The sequence below is a fragment of the Lepidochelys kempii genome, chromosome 26, assembly GCF_965140265.1.
Source record: "Lepidochelys kempii isolate rLepKem1 chromosome 26, rLepKem1.hap2, whole genome shotgun sequence".
Taxonomy (NCBI): domain Eukaryota; kingdom Metazoa; phylum Chordata; order Testudines; family Cheloniidae; genus Lepidochelys; species Lepidochelys kempii.
Genome location: NC_133281.1, coordinates 14,168,479 through 14,185,780, shown reverse-complemented (window position 1 = coordinate 14,185,780; position 17,302 = coordinate 14,168,479). Strand labels below are relative to the sequence as shown.

General features: G+C 53.9%; 1 protein-coding gene across 8 annotated transcripts in view; it reads left to right on the top strand.

The window, feature by feature from the left end:
* CAMK2B (calcium/calmodulin dependent protein kinase II beta) overlaps positions 1–17,302 on the top strand; it is a 141,529-nt gene that overhangs the window by 10,751 nt on the left and 113,476 nt on the right. For all 8 annotated transcript variants that reach the window (XM_073325409.1, XM_073325408.1, XM_073325407.1 and 5 more), the window contains exon 2: positions 5,169–5,263. In XM_073325409.1, coding sequence (XP_073181510.1) covers positions 5,169–5,263 — 95 coding nt within the window. The remainder of the gene's footprint in view (positions 1–5,168; positions 5,264–17,302) is intronic.

The following is a 17,302-nucleotide window of genomic DNA, read 5'->3' as shown; positions in this document are numbered from 1 at the left end:
TCACGTTGCTTGTTATGTGTTTGTAGCACCTTGGAGCCAGATGGGTGGGACCAGGGCCCTGGTGTGGCAGGTGCTTTACAAACACAAAGCAAAGACCCAGCCCCTGCCCGAAGGGGGCAGCTGAACTCCCAAGGGTTCCCACAGTCCAGAGCCTGCTTGTCCCGTGGTCCGGAGGGTTGCTTTGCCCAGGTGACCTCCCCGAGGCCAGGGCCTCAGGAAATGGGCCAATGGCCTTTCTCGGGCTGTTCTTCTCTTCCAGCCAGCCCCTTGGTGGCTCCTAAGTCCAGAAGTTTGGAGCAGAAAACCTCACTGAGCAGGGTCAAAAATCGCCCACCCTGCACATGGTTTGGGGAACGGGGACCCGGGGGCGGGAAATACAGGGTCGGGGGAGTAAGCCGCTCCTTGCGGCCCGTGGCTGGGCGTAGCTGCTGCTGTCCTGGTGTGTCCGGATCTGGGCCAGCTGCCACGTCCCCATCTGGGAATTCCCCCAGCCCCACCTCCGTTAGGTGATCCGATCTGCTTTGCCTGCCCCCCTGCTGGTCCCGGGGGAGGCCCTGGAGCCTTCCTGCGGGGCCTGCTCTCTGCAGGTTGCCTTTCTTTTGGCTGCGGTTCGAAGGCTCCTCCAGCTGCCGGTGCGCCTCCCTCGTTTGAAGGCGTCTGAGCAGATCAGCATGGCCTTTGCCCATCCGCACTTGCCGGCTCTGTGAGCGGAACATGCCAATGCCAGGTCCGGCCAGAGCCTTTCTGCCCAGCGCTGCAAAGAAAGGAGGAGCCAGGGGCAGAGATCATTAGAAATGCTCCCAGGCTGAAAGCCTCGTGCGGGGATCCTGTGCCGTGCGTGGCAGGAATTGCTCCAAGGGGCCTCCTGTAGCGTGGCCTGGCTTCCCCTCAGCTGTGTGTGTGTGTGTGGGGGGGAAGTAACTGAGATGTGGGCCCAGAAGAGACTTGGCGAGGGGGGCTCCGACTCTCATGCTCCCCTCTGCAGAAGGTGCCCAGATTTGCTGAGATTGGTTTCTGCTGGGAGTTCTCTCTGCAGTCGCTGTTCGTGCAGCGCCTAGCGCAGAGGGGTCCTGGCCCATGCCAGGTGCTCTTGGCACTGCTGCGATCCAGACAATAAATAAGGAGGAAAGGAAGGGCATGTAATGGGTGCCCGCAGGGAGAACGGGGTGCCTGGCTTCGCTCTGTGGCTCTGAGCCCCCGGCTAGTCATTTCATCCCCCAGCCGGGAGAGCTAGATGCGTATCAGGGTGGCAAGGAGCATGGGTGGGGGGTCTGTCTCCATTCCCTGTGCCCCAGGAACCCTAGGTGCCCTTCGCTTTCCTGCCCAGACAGCAGCTGCAGAAATTTCAGTTGAAAACTGTCACCCTGCCCTCCCCACGGCTCTCTGCCCAGGGCCAATCTAAACTGGGCCAAGACCGCTGGGGAGGGCGGGGTGATCAGTTCCATTGGAAATGACTTTTTGCCGGGAAATGGCCTTTCGTTTTAGTTTTCAAACAATGGGGCAAAGAGCGCTCGAAATTGGAAAAAAACGTTCTGTTCGCCCGGAAATTATTATTATTGATTTTTTTTGCTGGTCGCTGGAAATTCTGGCAAATCTGGTTTTCGGGCTGATTTTTTTTCTCAGAACTTCCAGCAAACCCGAAAAAGCCATCAGCCGCCCTGCTCTGCAGGCGGGTGTTATACACCTGGGTGGCTGGAGGTATATTGTGGGGCCAGCGGCAGGGGGCCTGGGCTCACAGCTACAGCTACGTCCCAAGTCTGCGTTCTGCCCCCCTTGGGCAGAGCTTAGCCCTGCTAGGTGTGAAGCGTGGTCCTGCCCCAGCCCTTGTTCCCCCAGCCAGGCACTCCCGAATCGCGGATGATGAAGCTCATCCTTCTGGGGACCTGCAGCTCTTGAAGAAGTGGCAGACTCTGGGGAGCAGCTGGGTTGGGCAAGATGATGTGGAGTGTGACAGAGTGAGAGCTAACAGCTGTCCCAGCACTCCGGTCACTTAAGCTCTGATTAGTTTCCCCTAGAGAAGGCTTGAGGGAGGAATGGAGAGTACTTAATTTCCTAATCAGAGTGTAGGCAGGCTGGCTAAGGAGGTGGTTTCCCATCAGCTGGGAGGGGGGGTTAAAAAGCAGGGGAGGGAAGTGGCAGAGCGAGAAGGCTAGCAGAGGGGAGGGGAGACTGGACCGCGGAAAGGCAAGATCTCTCCTGGGAGAAAGGGCCGTGGTTTGAAGGGCGCTGTCGGTAGAGGCTCTGCACAGGAATTAGAGTAACAGCCGTGTTAGTCTGTATTCGCAAAAAGAACAGGAGGACTCGTGGCACCTTAGAGACTAACCAATTTATTTGAGCATGAGCTTTCGTGAGCTACAGCTCACTGCATCGGATGCATACTGTGGAAAATACAGAAGATCTTTTTATACACACAAAGCATGAAAAAATGGGTGTTTACCACTCCAAAAGGTTTTCTCTCCCCCCACCCCTCTCTCCTGCTGGTAATAGCTCATCTAAAGTGATCACTCTCCTTACAATGTGTATGGTAATCAAGTTGGGGGGGGACGGGGGACGGGGGGGGGGAGAAAACCTGGATTTGTGCTGGAAATGTGCTTGATTACCATACACACTGTAAGGAGAGTGATCACTTTAGATGAGCTATTACCAGCAGGAGAGTGGGGTGGGGGGAGAGAAAACCTTTTGGAGTGGTAAACACCCATTTTTTCATGCTTTGTGTGTATAAAAAGATCTTCTGCACTTTCCACAGCATGCACCCGATGCAGTGAGCCGCAGCTCACGAAAGCTCATGCTCAGATAAATCGGTTAGTCTCTAAGGTGCCACGAGTCCTCCTCTTCTTTTTGCACAGGAATTGTGGTAGTGGCTTGGGGGCGGAAGCATAAATAAAAAAACTCCCAGGGGGTGCCCAAGACTGTTGGTGAGGATCTCCTGGGCAGGAGGGGAGACAGTCGCCCTTTTCCATGGCAGGATCAAGGCTGGCGCTGGACGTGCGGGCCGGCTCGACTACCCTCGCCGGGCTGTGGCACCCTGAGTGTTTGGAGCCGGGATTGATTTATTAGTGGTGCTTCCCTCGTGCAAGTTACCTCTTGGTGATGCGGCCACCTCTGGGGTGGAAGACAGCAGCTGGCTGCCCAGCAGTGACTGTAGCGAAGGGGAGAATTCAGCCGGGGCTCCGAGGTCTTTAATGCCCACCCAGAGCCACTGGCTTGTCTTAAGGAGACCTCCCAGCTGATGACAATGCAGAGAGAGAAATCCAGGAGCCAGGGACACCAACTCTTTCCCCTTGTGCACCTGGGGAACGCTCAATGCTTAGCTCTGCGGTGATCCGCGCTGGCTTTTAGAGAGCCTCAGACAGGCTGCAGTCTGCGTAGCAACGCTGGCTAGCTGCCTGCGTTCCCGGGAGCCAGTCCACCCGCTGTCACTTTCTGGCAGCATGTTCTAGACCCTCTTTGGCTGCACCGGGCCTGCGCTGCCCACCTGTGTATGCTGATAACTCGGCTTTAACCCGTAAACACCACCCCCATCCATGGAAGCCGCTTTTCCCGATTCAGAACAATCCCGGCGTTAGCACATTTGGAATTTCAGCATCTTTTGTCCTTTATCCTTTTGAGCGGGGGCGTCTCCAGATGCGCGGCTGGGGAGCTGACAAAATCCCAGCCAGGCAGCGGGAGACGGACAGGGCCAGAGGGGTCTCCCCGCACCTGGTTTCCCCCGTGTTCAGGGAGAGGCTGTTTCCTGCTGGGGGAATCGTAGCTAGGGAGGGAAACGGGGTTTAAAAGCGTTTTGGAAGTGGAGTGAAAGGAAAAGGGAACGGCCCTCGGAATGGAATCTCCCGGCAGGAGTGAGTCTCACGGGGCCTAAGACGGCTTCAGGTTTTATGGTGCAACACACGCACCATGGATCACATTTTCAGGAGTCGTTTTCAAAGCAATGACGGGACCCAGGAGCCTAACTCTCACTTTCAGAAATGATGTTTAGGGTCCGTCTCTCCGGCAGCTAAACGCCCACAGTCGACCTGGGCCACCTGACGTGGGGCCAAGGGGCTGCCTCATTGCAGGGTGGGCTCTAGGACCCTGCAAGGGGGATGGGTCCCTGACCGTCTACACTGCAATTAAATGGCCCCTCGAGTCAGCTGGCCAGGGCCGGCGCTGGGCTTTTCATGGCCGTGTGGACCTGCCCTTGTGAGCCCCATTCCCGCGGGCTGTCCGGGAGGCAGAGGCAGCTGAGTGCTACCGGCCCTGATCGTCAAAGACACAGAAAGGCACCTAGTGAGATACAAAAGTGCCTAAGCAGGTTAGTTGCCTAAATCCCATCTGCCCTGCTCAGATGCCTCTGAATGTCCTACTAAGCGCTTTCCTGTGGCTTCGGGCACCTCAGTGCCTTGGGCAATCTGGCCCCAAGTCACTTTTGAAATCAGGGCAGAGGGTGTCTCAACCACTTAGGTTGCTTTAGAAAATTTTTACCCCAGATGCTAAAACCCGGAGCTCTGAGCTCTTGCCTTCCTGTCTGAGGGCTGCACGGTGCCGGCTGCCCCGCCGTCCCCATGCCTGTCTGCTCTTTGAGGCCGGCCCCGCCGGTATCTGGTGTGTTGTACAGCACAGAGCGCAGCAGCAGGGGGGGGCTGCTGGGGTGTGTGGGAGCAAGTGTGTGTGTGGGGGGTGAGTCCTGCCCAGCTGCATTATGGGGCGCTGGTGGCCTTGGCTTGGGACCAGGATTGATGGGTGTTTGGGGGTGATTTGCTAATGTTCATTTTTTTGCAATGCATTGTGGACTGGCTCCTGCCTCTCAATGGAAGAGGCTCCGCCCCCTGTGCTGGGAGAGGCTCCGCCCCCTCAGACCCTGTATGGAGGGAGCCCTTGGCACTGAACATCAAGCGGTCCCTGGGAATACCCCCCAAATGTGCCCTGTGAAACCTGCAGGCCTTTCTTCCCTGGCTCCTGGCCCTGCTGCAGCCTTAGATCCTCCGGCAGCAAACCTGCCCACCACGGTGCCACGTCGGAGCTGGCGCCAGGTGTCTCCGTGTCTGTGTGCTGGTTACACTGAAATTAAGCCAATGAGATAATCAGCAGCCTAAGGGCCTCTCCCAACCGGCCCGGTGGGCTGCTGCTGAGCTCTCCAGGTGCAGAGTTCGGGAAGTTAGTTTTCTCTCTCTCTCTTTTCCTCTTTCTAGGGGGGCTTTCTCGGTCGTGCGACGCTGCGTCAAACTCTGCACCGGCCATGAATATGCAGCCAAGATTATCAACACCAAGAAGCTCTCTGCAAGAGGTAGGCTTTGCGCTCTGCTTGTTTCCCTTCCATGGCTGCTCTGACTGGGAAATCTGCCGGCCTCCCCTTCTCACCTGCAGCCTCCGTGGCCGCAGAGGGGAGAGGGGGATCCTTTGCTCGCCGTTTGCGGCCGCCCCGACGGGGGGGTGGGCTTTAAGGTCAGGCGACACGCTGATCATTTTGTCTGACTTCCTGCATTTGCACAGGCCACAGAACCCCAGCCCCAGGGTTGTGTGTGTGTGTCTGTGTCGATTCTCCTATGCGGGTGACGCTGTCATGCCCACCGATTTCACTGGGCGCCGGATCGAGCCATTTCAGTGGTTGCCTTTAAAGAATCAGCATTTGCCAAAACAGTTACCCAGTGGTAAATTGAAAATCACCTGTAACAGACATGAAATAACTCCAGTCAGTATGTGGTACCTGTGGACTTTCCTGACCAACCATGGTCTCCACGCTTGCTGTCTCACGATGGACCTGTCCCGTTCAGCACGCGCCTGTGAGCTGGCGTGGTCTATGGCTGAGTTATAGGAGAAGTGAGGATATGGATTCCACAGGCCTGTTTTGCTTTGCTAGGATGACGTATGAAGTTTCACGACTGTCTTTTAACAAAAATTGCATTAATTCCTCAAAGGTGTCACGAGGTGGGTGGGGGGACACACAGATTCTGGGTGACTTAGACTCTCTGTTCCTCACTTCCCATTTGTACAATGGGGATAACTCCCAGGGGTGTCTGAGGATAAAGGCATTGAAGACTGTGAGGTGCCCAGATACCACGGTGATGGGTGCAGGAAAAGAACCCGCGATCCCTTACTGGCCACGAGCCCACTCCCCTACGGCTTGGCTCGCCTGCCTTTGCTTGCTGAGCCTGTTAATTCTCAACCATCTTCCCACTCCTCCAGAGGGAGACACGTCGCTACCGTGTCTGAGACCTCAGTCATCTCTGTGGCTACAGACGGTGAGATAACAACCGCAGCGTGTGACCCCGGGGCCGACTCCGGCAGCGGGTTGGAGAGAAGGGGCCATGCCAAGCGATAAATATCCCTAATAACAGCAAAGGGGGCCTGGAAAAGTACTAGCCTGGCTATTCTCCCTTTTGTACCATGCTCGCTGCTGGGGACCCAATCCTGACCAGTGCTGGGCCTCTGCAGGAAGGGAATGGGAATTGAAGGGGGCGAGGGCCGTGCTGCTCAGGATTAGGCCCATCCATCTGCCTTTAGGGACAGGCCCCGCTGTCGCTGTGTTGTGAAGCTGTTGGAGTTCACGGGCTCTGAGGAAGCAGCTGTACGAGCGACGCCTGCCAGGAAGCTGGAGAAATCACAGCCTCTCTCGTGGGCACAGCGTCTGGGTAAGCGTCGCTCGCCTCTTCCCAGCTGTCTGCCCCCCGCACCAGCGTCTCTCAGCACCTCACGCACACTCATGCATTTATCTTAACACCTCCCCGTGTTATTATCCCTGGGGACTGGAGGCACGGAGAGACTAAGTGACATGCCTAAGGTCACACAGGACGTCTGTGGCAGGGCAGGGAATCAACCCCCTGGTCTTCCAACTGCTAGGCCCCCATCCTGGCCACTGGGTTAGCCTTTCGTTTATTTCAGGAGCCTGAAATTAACATGGCTTTAATGCTTTTGGTGATGTTATTGCCCCTAGGCTATTGGCATAGCTCCAGCAGTGGGGTCAGATGGTTAGTCCCAGTCCCCGAGGGGCAACCAGAGGCAACAAAGGGAGGGGGGCCTGTATGGTCACGTGCCGCCCCCAGATTTCTGCCAGGGTTTATATTTGTATTTTTATTTCCCTTTTTTCTTGCGGAAAATGGGTTACAAATCCACGCCCTCCCCCCACCACTATCAACAGTTACGCGCCACCTCTGGGCACCACCGTGAACGAGTGTTTTGTGTAGGTCCTATGTAAACCGTCTCTTTTTTTTTGCAAATCTTGTTTAAAAAGGGGGCCCCGTGTTTTTAAGGAAAATCTGCCTTGAACCCAGACTCCCAGGTGTTGGGTTAATGCATAACCTGGTCGCCTAGCTGTAGATCCAAATCACTCCAGGGCTCTGTCGGTTAACCCGCTCCCTATGGAGAGCTATTCTGCAGGCACTGAATAAACACGCGGGGAATGTGGTGGTAAGGTTGCATAGTTAACGCTCGAGTCAAGGAAAGTACAAGTGAAGATTTCAGGCATCATCTTAAATCTGCCCCCTCTGTCCATTCCGAGCCAACCTGGAATGATGTGCTCGCATCCTGAAATTCCACGGGTAAGAGAATAGACTCACCCATTCAGAGGCACTGGGCTTTTGCTTTGGGGCTACACAGTGCAATAGAGCCCAGGACTGGGGCTCCTAGTCACCACTGCAAGCCAGATCACAACTAAGAAGAATAGGGGGCCTTGTTAGGATGATGCATCTCTTGTCTTTTGAACAGCGACCTGTTGAATGCATTCAAGCATCGTTGCAGGCGATGTCCGGCTCTTTCAGAAGGAAGAAATGGCGAAAAGCCCCCAGTCGTGTTTCCGCAAACGCCCTTGGGTGGGTGGGCAGCAGTGAGGGCCGAATCTGAGATCCAGGGATCTTCATACACACAGCTACTGCCTGAGCTGAAGGATTTCAGCCTCTTACACAAGGCTGTCGCAGGCTCGTCACCAGAGCAGGGCAGAACGCCACGCAAAATGGGCACGTCTCGCAAGGCCAGCGGGGTTGATGAACATTAGGAAGTTGTTCTCCTTTAGCTTCAGCGAGCTCCTGTTGCTCTTTGTGTGCATCGGCGCTAGGCCTGCTCCCAGCATGACACAAAGTCAGTGGAGCACGTATTACGTGGATTAAAAACTGGCCAACTGATAGATCTGAAAATCTAGTTGTAAATGGGGAGTCATCATCCACCGTGGACATTTCTAGGGGGCCTCACAGGGCGGTTGTGGTGGGGTCTTGCTGTTTCCCAGCACAGGGCTAGTCAGTGTCTGGGTCATGGATCCACAGGGTCAGTGCTATGCCCCAGCTTTGCAACAGCCTCGAGGAGGAATCCCTTCAGGGTGCCAGATCCCCACGGGTCTCACTCTTCCTGCCCAGGATAGGCCATGTGGCCTCTTTCGTTTGAACCTCTGGGGCTCCAGCATTCCTGCGTCACACCATGAGCTCTGTTCAGCGAGTCCAGCTGAGGAACTCCTGGTGGAGACGTGTTCGCTCTTTGGGGATTAATGCGCCTCACCCAGCATTTGCAGGGACCTTCCAACCGCATTGTCCAAGCAGGCGGGTTCATTAATCACCGGGAACACAGCATAGGAGGTCCGTACGTTAGCACAGAGAACTGAAAGTTAAAGCATAGACCATTCTGGTCAGCCCAGAGCCCAGCCAAGCTGTGGTGAACCCCATTGTTCAAGCTCTGTCTCTCTCTGACCTCCATCAGATCCCTGCAGGTGAGAGCCCCGACTCCTTCCAGCAGCCAGCTCTTACTCCTCACACCTCTCCAGTCCTTTGTTCTCACACTGGGGTCTTTGCTCGGCTTCCCCAGCGGAGAGATGTGGAAATCCACCTCCCTCAGGGTCCTAGAGGCTGCAGGGACCTGGTGGCCACTTCCCGGGAGCCACGGTAAACGCCACTGGGACCCCGCACCCCAAACCTCCTCCTGTGCCCCTGCCCCAGCCCGAAGTCTCCTCCCACACCCAAACTCCCCCCCGCAGCCTGCACCCCACACACCCCAGCCCCCTGCCCCAGCCCGGAGCCCCCTTCTGCGCCACAAACCCCTTATCCCTGGCCCCACCCCAGAGCTTCACCCCCAGCCAGAGCCCTCACCTCCCCCCCACGCCCCAAACCCCGCCGCAGCCCGGAGCCCCCTCCCACACCCTGAACTCCTCATTTCTGGCCCCATCTGGAGCCCACACCCCCAGCTCAGAGCTAATACCCCCCTACCCCAGCTCGGAGCCCTCTCCTGCACCCCAAATACCCTCATCCCCAGCCCCACCCCAGAGTCCACACCCCCAGATGGAGCCCTTACCCCCGCACCCAATCCAGTGAAAGTGAATGAGGGCAGGAGAGAGCAAGAGACGGAGGGAGGGAGATGGAGCAAGCGGGGGCCGGTGCCTCGGGGAAGGGGCAGGGCAGGGGTGTTCGAGTTTGTGCCCTTAGAAAGTTGGCAACCCTACCAAATTGCAGCAGGCAGGAGGCACGGGAGGGGTGGGGAGAGGCAGGAGCTGATTCACGGGGCTCCTGGTGGGTGCTGAGCACCCACTGTTTTTTTCCCATAGGTGCTCCAACCCCGGATCACCTGCAGAGTCGATGCCTCTGTCTTGGCTAGTCCTTTTTTTAATGACTCATTCAGGGTCAGACAGCGAGGTGACATTCATACTTAGGGCTCTTAGCCTGCCCGGGGACCAAACAGCCCTTTTTGGGCCCGTTGGCTAGCCACGCACAATATAGGGGAAACTGAGGCATACATTGGCTTAATAAAAATATTACAGAAAATTCCCACTTTGTCACACACTGATCTGGCAGGAACTATAAAAGCATGACACAAAAATTGGCGGAGCGGTAAAAGACGATGGCAGGTCAGCTCGACGGAGCTGAGCTCACTTGGACAACCGGCATTTGAATGCAGCCAAATGCAAGGCCGTGCATCTAGGAACGAAGAATGTAGGTCACATTTACAAGATTCTGGGCTGGCTCCTGGAAAGCAGTGACTCCGAGGAGGACGTGGGGGGCCTGGCGGGTAACCAGTTGAACGTGAGCTCCCTGTCTGAGGCTGTAGCTAGGAGAGCTAATGCAAGCCAGGGCTGTGTAAGGAGGGAATATTGAGCAGGAGTAAGGATGAGGTTCTTACCTCTGCATACTGCACTGGGGAGACCTTACAGCGAGAGACAAGAGCAGCTCAGTCTAGATGATCCAAGAGAAGACAGAGAAGTGACTTGATCACAGTTTAGAAGTACCTACGCAGAGTGATTAGTAGTTGGCTGTTCAGTCTAGCAGACCAAGCCGGAACAAGATCCAGTGGCTGGAAGCTGAAGCTGAAATCTTCAGACTAGAAATAACGTGCAGACTTTTAACAGGAAATATAACTGACTTACCTAGGGATATGGTGGATTCTCCATCCTTGGAGTCTGTCAGTTACGAGTCGGTGTCTCTTTCTGAAATGTAAGCTCTAGCTTAGCCAGGAGAACATAAGAACAGCCAGACTGGGTCAGACCAAAGGTCCATCTAGCCCAGTGTCCGGTCTTCTGACAGTGGCCAGTGCCAGGTGCCCCAGAAGGAATGAACAGAGCAGGTAATGATCAAGTGATCCATTCTCTGTTGCCCATTCCTAGCTTCTCGCAAACAGAGGCTAAGGACACCATCCCTGCCCATCCTGGCTAATAGCCATTGATGGACCTGTCCTCCATGAATTTATATAATTCTTTTTTGAACCCTGTTGTAGTCTTGGTCTTCACAACATCCTCTGGCAGGGAGTTCCATAGGTTCATTGTGCATTGTGTGGAAAAAATGCTTCCTTTTGTTTGTTTTAAACCTGCTGCCTATTAATTTCATTGGGTGACCCCTAGTTCTTGTGTTATGAGAAAGAGTAAATAACACTTTCTTATTCCTTACCAGTCACGATTTTATAGACCTCAAGCATATCTGCCCTTAGTCGACTCTTTTCCAAGCTGACAGGTCCCAGTCTTATTAATCTCTCCTCATATGGCAGCCGTTCCATACCCCTAATCATTTTTGTTGCCCTTTTCTGAACCTTTTCCAATTCCAATACATCTTTTTTGAGATGGGGCGACCACATCTGCACACAGTATTCCAGATGTGGGCGTACCATGGATTTATATAGAGGCAATATGATATTGTTAGCCTTATTATCTATCCCTTTCTCAATGAATCCCAACATTCTGTTCGCTTTTTTGACTGAGTTCTGGGCTAGATGCAGGAATCGCTGGGGGAGGTTCTCTGGCCTGGGTTAGACAGGAGGTCTTGGTCCCATCTGGCCTCCCATCTGAAATCTGAGCCCTAAATCTTTCCCGGAGCTTTTAGCTAATTGCAGGACCCAGCTCATGCCACAAGGTTGCCCGGCCAGGTGTGAGGCTGGAGGCTGGCCAGCAGATCCTTTATAACTAGGGCTGGGAGCTGAGAAGAGCCCAGCGGGAATCTCAGGGGGAGTTTGCAGAGGTGGATGTCAGAAAAAGCACTGTCAAATGCTGGGATCAGGGAGAGAGAGGAAGATGGGTCCAACAGCAGCTGCTGCTCTAAAGGCTTTTGGCTTTCAGAAGCCAGAGGGGCGCAGGACGCTGCGAGCAGCTGGGCCGGAAGAAGGTGGGAGAAGCATCCAGGGTTTGGGAAACACCTGTGTGTCTACATTTGTGGCACCAAGTCTCAGAGCCCAGGTCAATAGCCGTGGAGATGAGCCTGAGCTCTGAAACCCATCGGGGCCGGGTGGGGGCGGGGGGAGGGAACAAAACACTCTTACAGCCCAGGCTCCAGCCCAAGTGGGAATGTCTACCCAGCTATTTTTATCCCTGCAGCCTAAGCCCTGCAAGCCCAAGTCAATTGACTTGGGCTCTGAGACAGCGCCACCGGCCTTTTATTGCTGTGTAGACATAACCACCCCAGTCGGAGCCTATGTCTAAACAAGAAAAGGAGGACTTGTGGCACCTTAGAAACTAACCAATTTATTTGAGCATAAGCTTTCGTGAGCTACAGCTCACTTCATCGGATGCATAAAGTGGAAAATATTTGTGAAAATGTGTGGACTTAACTGACCTTAACGTCCCTCTGCAATGAATACCGAGTCATTTGTCGGTGTTCAGAGGGCTGATACAGGCATGACTGGGAGCTGGGTTTGGATCAGTGAGTGTGTTCTTCGTGGTGGCTGGTCCCTCATGAAAGGTCATTAAGTTTGCAGATGATACCCAAAGGGGAAGAGGCTGGGGACGCATGGCCAAGACTCCGATGGACGCGGCTGTTCACGTGATGATTTCGATTAGGTGCGTGGGCTCACAGGTAGACCGGAATGGAGCGTGTCTGTTTAAAGTGATGCATTCCACTCGTTAAGGGGCATTTAAATGGCGCTGAGGAGGGAAGGGTCTGCGTACATCGTAGTGTCCAGCATTTAAAATTCTCTGCCCACGTGGCAGTGGCAGAGAGAAAACCTAGTGGAAGGCCAATGTCTCCTTCCTGTTGCCCTGGTCGAAGGAAGATATAGTTTCATTGGAGGGAAGTTCCGGGGGCCGGAGGGTGACCAAGTCACTAACTGGATTAGAGGGGTTTAGGTCGAAGGAAAGATTGATGAGACTGGGCTTATGGAAGCCTGGGAGAGGATGATTACGAGGTGACATGATTGACGTGTTTGAACAAGCTCAGGGTTGTTATGAGGCTAAACCTGGCGATCCGTGGGAGGTCGCGCTGCCCTGGGCTAGGGGCTGGGGGGTCATGGTAATCAGGAGCACAGCGCTCAGAAGAAGCGTTTGAGGAGGGCGTTAAAGCAAGTACTATCAGCTTCCAGACAAGGTGGCGGACTCAAGTAGCATTAATGCCTTTAAGCTAAAGTTGGCTGGCTGGCTCGTCCCATCCCTGGTTTCCCTGGGCTCAGGCCGGGATTATTCCCTAGGGCACGAGCTCTAGGATTTCCGTTGTCTCAAGGGATGGGGTGTCACAAGTTGCAGTGGGGGAGGTTTAGGTTGGATATTAGGAAAAACTTTTTCACTAGGAGGGTGGGGAAGCACTGGAATGGGTTCCCTAGGGAGGTGGTGGTCTAACCACTTCCTTAGAGGTTTTTAAGGTCAGGCTTGACAAAGCCCTGGCTGGGATGATTTAGTTGGGGATCGGTCCTGCTTTGAGCAGGGGGTGGGACTAGATGACCTCCTGAGATCCCTTCCAGCCCTGATATTCTATAATTCTATGGGGCTCTCCCTCCTTCCCCCGGGGAGCCAGTTCGCAGCCTGCCACGTCTCACCGCTGGGACGCCTGCGTTGCCTTTCCGCCTTTCACCCCATTGCCGCAGGTAGCTCCCTGACCTGTCGGCCTCCCCCCTGTGTCCATCTTGCTCGCGGGGATGGAGGGGGAAGCTGAGGCCTCGGCTGGACGAGAACAGAAGGCGTGGAGGGAAAGCAGGGACCTCGGAGGGCAGCACTAGGCGTAGGGAATGAGGCTATGAGGTGCGAATTAGCCTCTCAAGGGAACTTTTAACCCGGTGGGGGTGACAGAGGAGGTGACCCCCACGGCTCTTCTACTCCAGTCTGTGTAGATGGCAATTGGCCAAAGTTTTATAACTCAGCCAAAAGTGAGTGGATGTTCATGATCTAGAGGATGAATAATGATGGCCCCAATAATTCCAGGGCCCTTTGGGTCCAACACCGACCGTGGCATTTCGGCAGCTCTGAACCACTGCTTCTCAGCCTCTTGGATTCCATTAACCCAGCTATACAGGGGCACGACTGCCCCGAAGACAGATGGGAACGGCTCGGCCATGACGGAGAACAACGGCTGGCTGCAGCTGCACGCATTCATGTAGCTTTGATAATGCCCTGAGACCCCGAACTGGAATAGTCTCCTCCCAGTCCCGGTTTGGGTCCATCCTGTGCAGGCCATTCTGACCATTCCAGTGATGTCCCAGTGCGAGGAGGGCATCAAACATCTTGTCGCTGGTGAACCTCGCTTTTTGGTGGTTTATAAACTCAGGGAGCCCCCCATTCTAGGCACAGCCAGTCGTGATGCCTGTAGGCAAGGTTGACACTTAATTTTATTTAAACCTTGTTTTCAGATGCCTAGATCTTTACCGTTCAAGCTGAAAATTTTCCATGCGGAGTGTTGGCCTCAGGCTGAATTTTGGGCAAACGTAGTTCAGCCATTTCCAAGAACAAGGACAGGGTAAAATAGGTGGGTTTTCCTTTGGTTAGTTCCCTCCAGGGTTTGGAGCCGGAGCTTGAAATTTGGCAGAGGGATGGTCCGTGGGTCAGGGAGGTGGTTTTTGCAGTTCTCATAGAATCATAGAATCCTAGAAGATCAGGGTTGGAAGGGACCTCAGGAGGTCATCTCGTCCAACCCCCTGCTCAAAGCAGGACCAATCCCCAACTAAATCATCCCAGTTAGGGCTTTGTCAAGCCAGGCCTTAAAAACCTCTAAGGAAGGAGATTCCACCATCTCCCTAGGTAACGCATTCCAGTGTTTCACCACCCTCCTAGTGAAAAAGTTTTTCCTAATATCCAACCTAAACCTCCCCCACTGCAACTTGAGACCATTACTCCTCGTTCTGTCATCTGCTATCACTGAGAACAGCCAAGCTTCATCCTCTTTGGAACCCCCTTCAGGTAGTTGAAAGCAGCTATCAAATCCCCCCTCATTCTTCTCTTCCTCAGACTAAACAATCCCAGTTCCCTCAGCCTCTCCTCATAAGTCATGTGCTCCAGCCCCCTAATCATTTTTGTTGCCCTCCGCTGGACGTTTTCCAATGTTTCCACATCCTTCTTGTAGAAGGGGCCCAAAACTGGACACAGTACTCCAGATGAGGCCTCACCAATGCCGAATAGAGGGGAATGATCACGTCCCTCGATCTGCTGGCAATGCCCCTACTTATACAGCCCAAAATGCCATTGGCCTTCTTGGCAACAAGGGCACACTGTTGACTCAATCCAGCTTCTCGTCCACTGTAACCCCAGGTCCTTTTCTGCAGAACTACTGCCAAGCCATTCGGTCCCTAGTCTGTAGCAGTGCATGGGATTCTTCCTTCCTAATTGCAGGACTCTGCACTTGTGTTTGTTGAACCTCATCAGATTTCTTTTGGCCCAATCCTCTAATTTGTCTAGGTCCCTCTGTTTTCTATCCGTACCATCCAGCGTATCTACCTCTCCTCCCAGTTTAGTGTCATCTGCAAACTTGCTGAGGGTGCAGTCCACGCCATCCTCCAGATCATGAACATCCACTCACTTTTGGCTGAGTTATAAAACTTTGGCCAATTGCCATCTGTACGCTCTGTAGGGCTTGTTACAGGCTTGCTGCTAAAATCGGTCACGTCCTGTTTGCACGGAGTGTACTCCAGCCCCACGGAACTCCTGAGCATCTTCTAACCATCTGAGGAGTGAAGGTCTGGGACAGTTTCCCAGGGGAGCAGTGGGGGCAAAAAACCTAACTGGTTTCAAGATGGAGCTTGAGAAGTTTGTGGCGGGGGTGGGATGATGGGACGGCCAACGATGGCACGGAGCCGATCGGCGACTGCTTGCAGCAAATATCTCCAAAGGCTGGTGACGGGACACTAGATGGGGAGGGCTCTGAGTTACTACAGAGAATTCTTCCCCAGGTGTCTGACTGGTGGGCCTTGCCCACATGCTCAGGGTCAAACTGATTGCCATGTTTGGGGTCGGGAAGGAATTTTCCCACAGCTCAGACTGGCAGAGAGACTCTGGGGGGAATTGCCTTCCACTGCAGCATGGGGCACAGGCCACTTGCAGATTTAAACTAGTGTAAATGGAGGATTCTCTGTAACTTGGGGTCTTTAAACCATGATTTGAGGACGTCAGTCACTCAGCCAGAGGTTCGGGGTCTGTTACAGGAGTGGGTGGGTGAGGTTCTGTGGACTTTGATGTGCAGGAGGTCAGACTAGGTGATCATGCTGGTCCCTTCTCACTTAGCTTCTCCGAGCATGCTCACAGAGGCAGAGAACTTGAGCTCAGACGGGTGGATGATCCTGAAGCTGCTGGCACCTCCTTGGGCTAGGTCCATGCAGGGTGGGCATCACCTACTGGGAGGTGGCACTTCGGTCTCGCCTGTTTGCTCCCTTTGGCACGTAGCGTAGTTTACTAAAGATTGAAATGCTTTAATCTAGCTAAAGTCTTTGGGTTTGATGGGGGGGATCTGGGTGAAAATGAATGGCTTGTGGTAGACAGGAGGTCTGCCAGGGTGATCTGCTGGCCTTGGTCTCTAGGCAACTGTGCAGTTTTGAGGTTGAATTTTTTTGCTTTTTAAAAAAAAACAAAACTAAGAAGTTGAATTTAAAAAACCCTTCAGTAAATCTGCCAAGTTTAGAAACTCAGATTTGATCCTGTGGAAAGTGTTTGCCCTTCATCTGGATGTGCGTTACGACACAATCTTTAGTGGTGCGATAGCACATGACTTGTTCTGTAGGCCCCTGGACTGGGTCAGCGCACAGGCTGGACGGTGGCGGTGACTGGAGGTTGCAAGGAAAGGGTCGCTGTTCTCTTGCGTTTAAAGATCCAGGAGGGCTTTGTTCTGTTCCTGTCTCTGCCACGGTCTCCCCGTGTGAGGTGGGGCAAGATTATCCCAATTCCCACACACAAGAGGGCTGAATGGAGATTGCCGGGGCAACCTGGATTCTGGCCTCTCCTAACTTCTGAGTGCTTGACTCTTCAACCTCCATGTTCTTTTAACACAATTTTTGTGTGTGTTCTGGATGAGTGCTAACAGCTCCAGAGTATTGACTGAGACAAGCTTTGTAGTGGACAGCTGATTATTTCCCCCCCAAAGTGCTCTAAATCCTGCGAGCATACTCGGATTGTCTTAAAAATGGCTAGGCCTCGCTGAGGCCTGGGGTCAAAGGGTTCCTGAGATACAGCGTTTGGGGCATGGTGGCGGGGGAAGGACCACTCGGTCAAATGTTTCCATTCTTTTAGGGGCTTTCCCTTCCCCCCTTCCCCTGGTTCTTGTCACGGAGACGGAAAGCAGAAGGCCGGAAGTCCGAAGGGTAGGCAATGATGCCGCAGAATCCCTCCTCCTCCTCCTTAGCAGGCCCAAAGATACCTGCAGTGAACGTCCCTGGTCCCTCCCCTTACAACTTATGGTCATATTCTGTTTTGGAGGTTCATGAGTCTTGGGGTTTGGTATCACCTCTTTTGTATCCCATGGGACGCGTAGGGAGCGAGGTTGTGTACTGGCCAAGGTCAGGCAGTTCTTTGACTTTTAGTGTTTCTTATACTTTCCCGCTTGACCCTCCCTACTGGTTGCTTGACCTTATCTTGGGAGAGGAGCTGAGGCAGGACTGTCCTTCAAGTGTACGCTGGTATATTACACTCCCACTAAACCCTCTTTCCCTTATCTTTTCTCATTGTACTAAAAGCCTGATCTGGTTG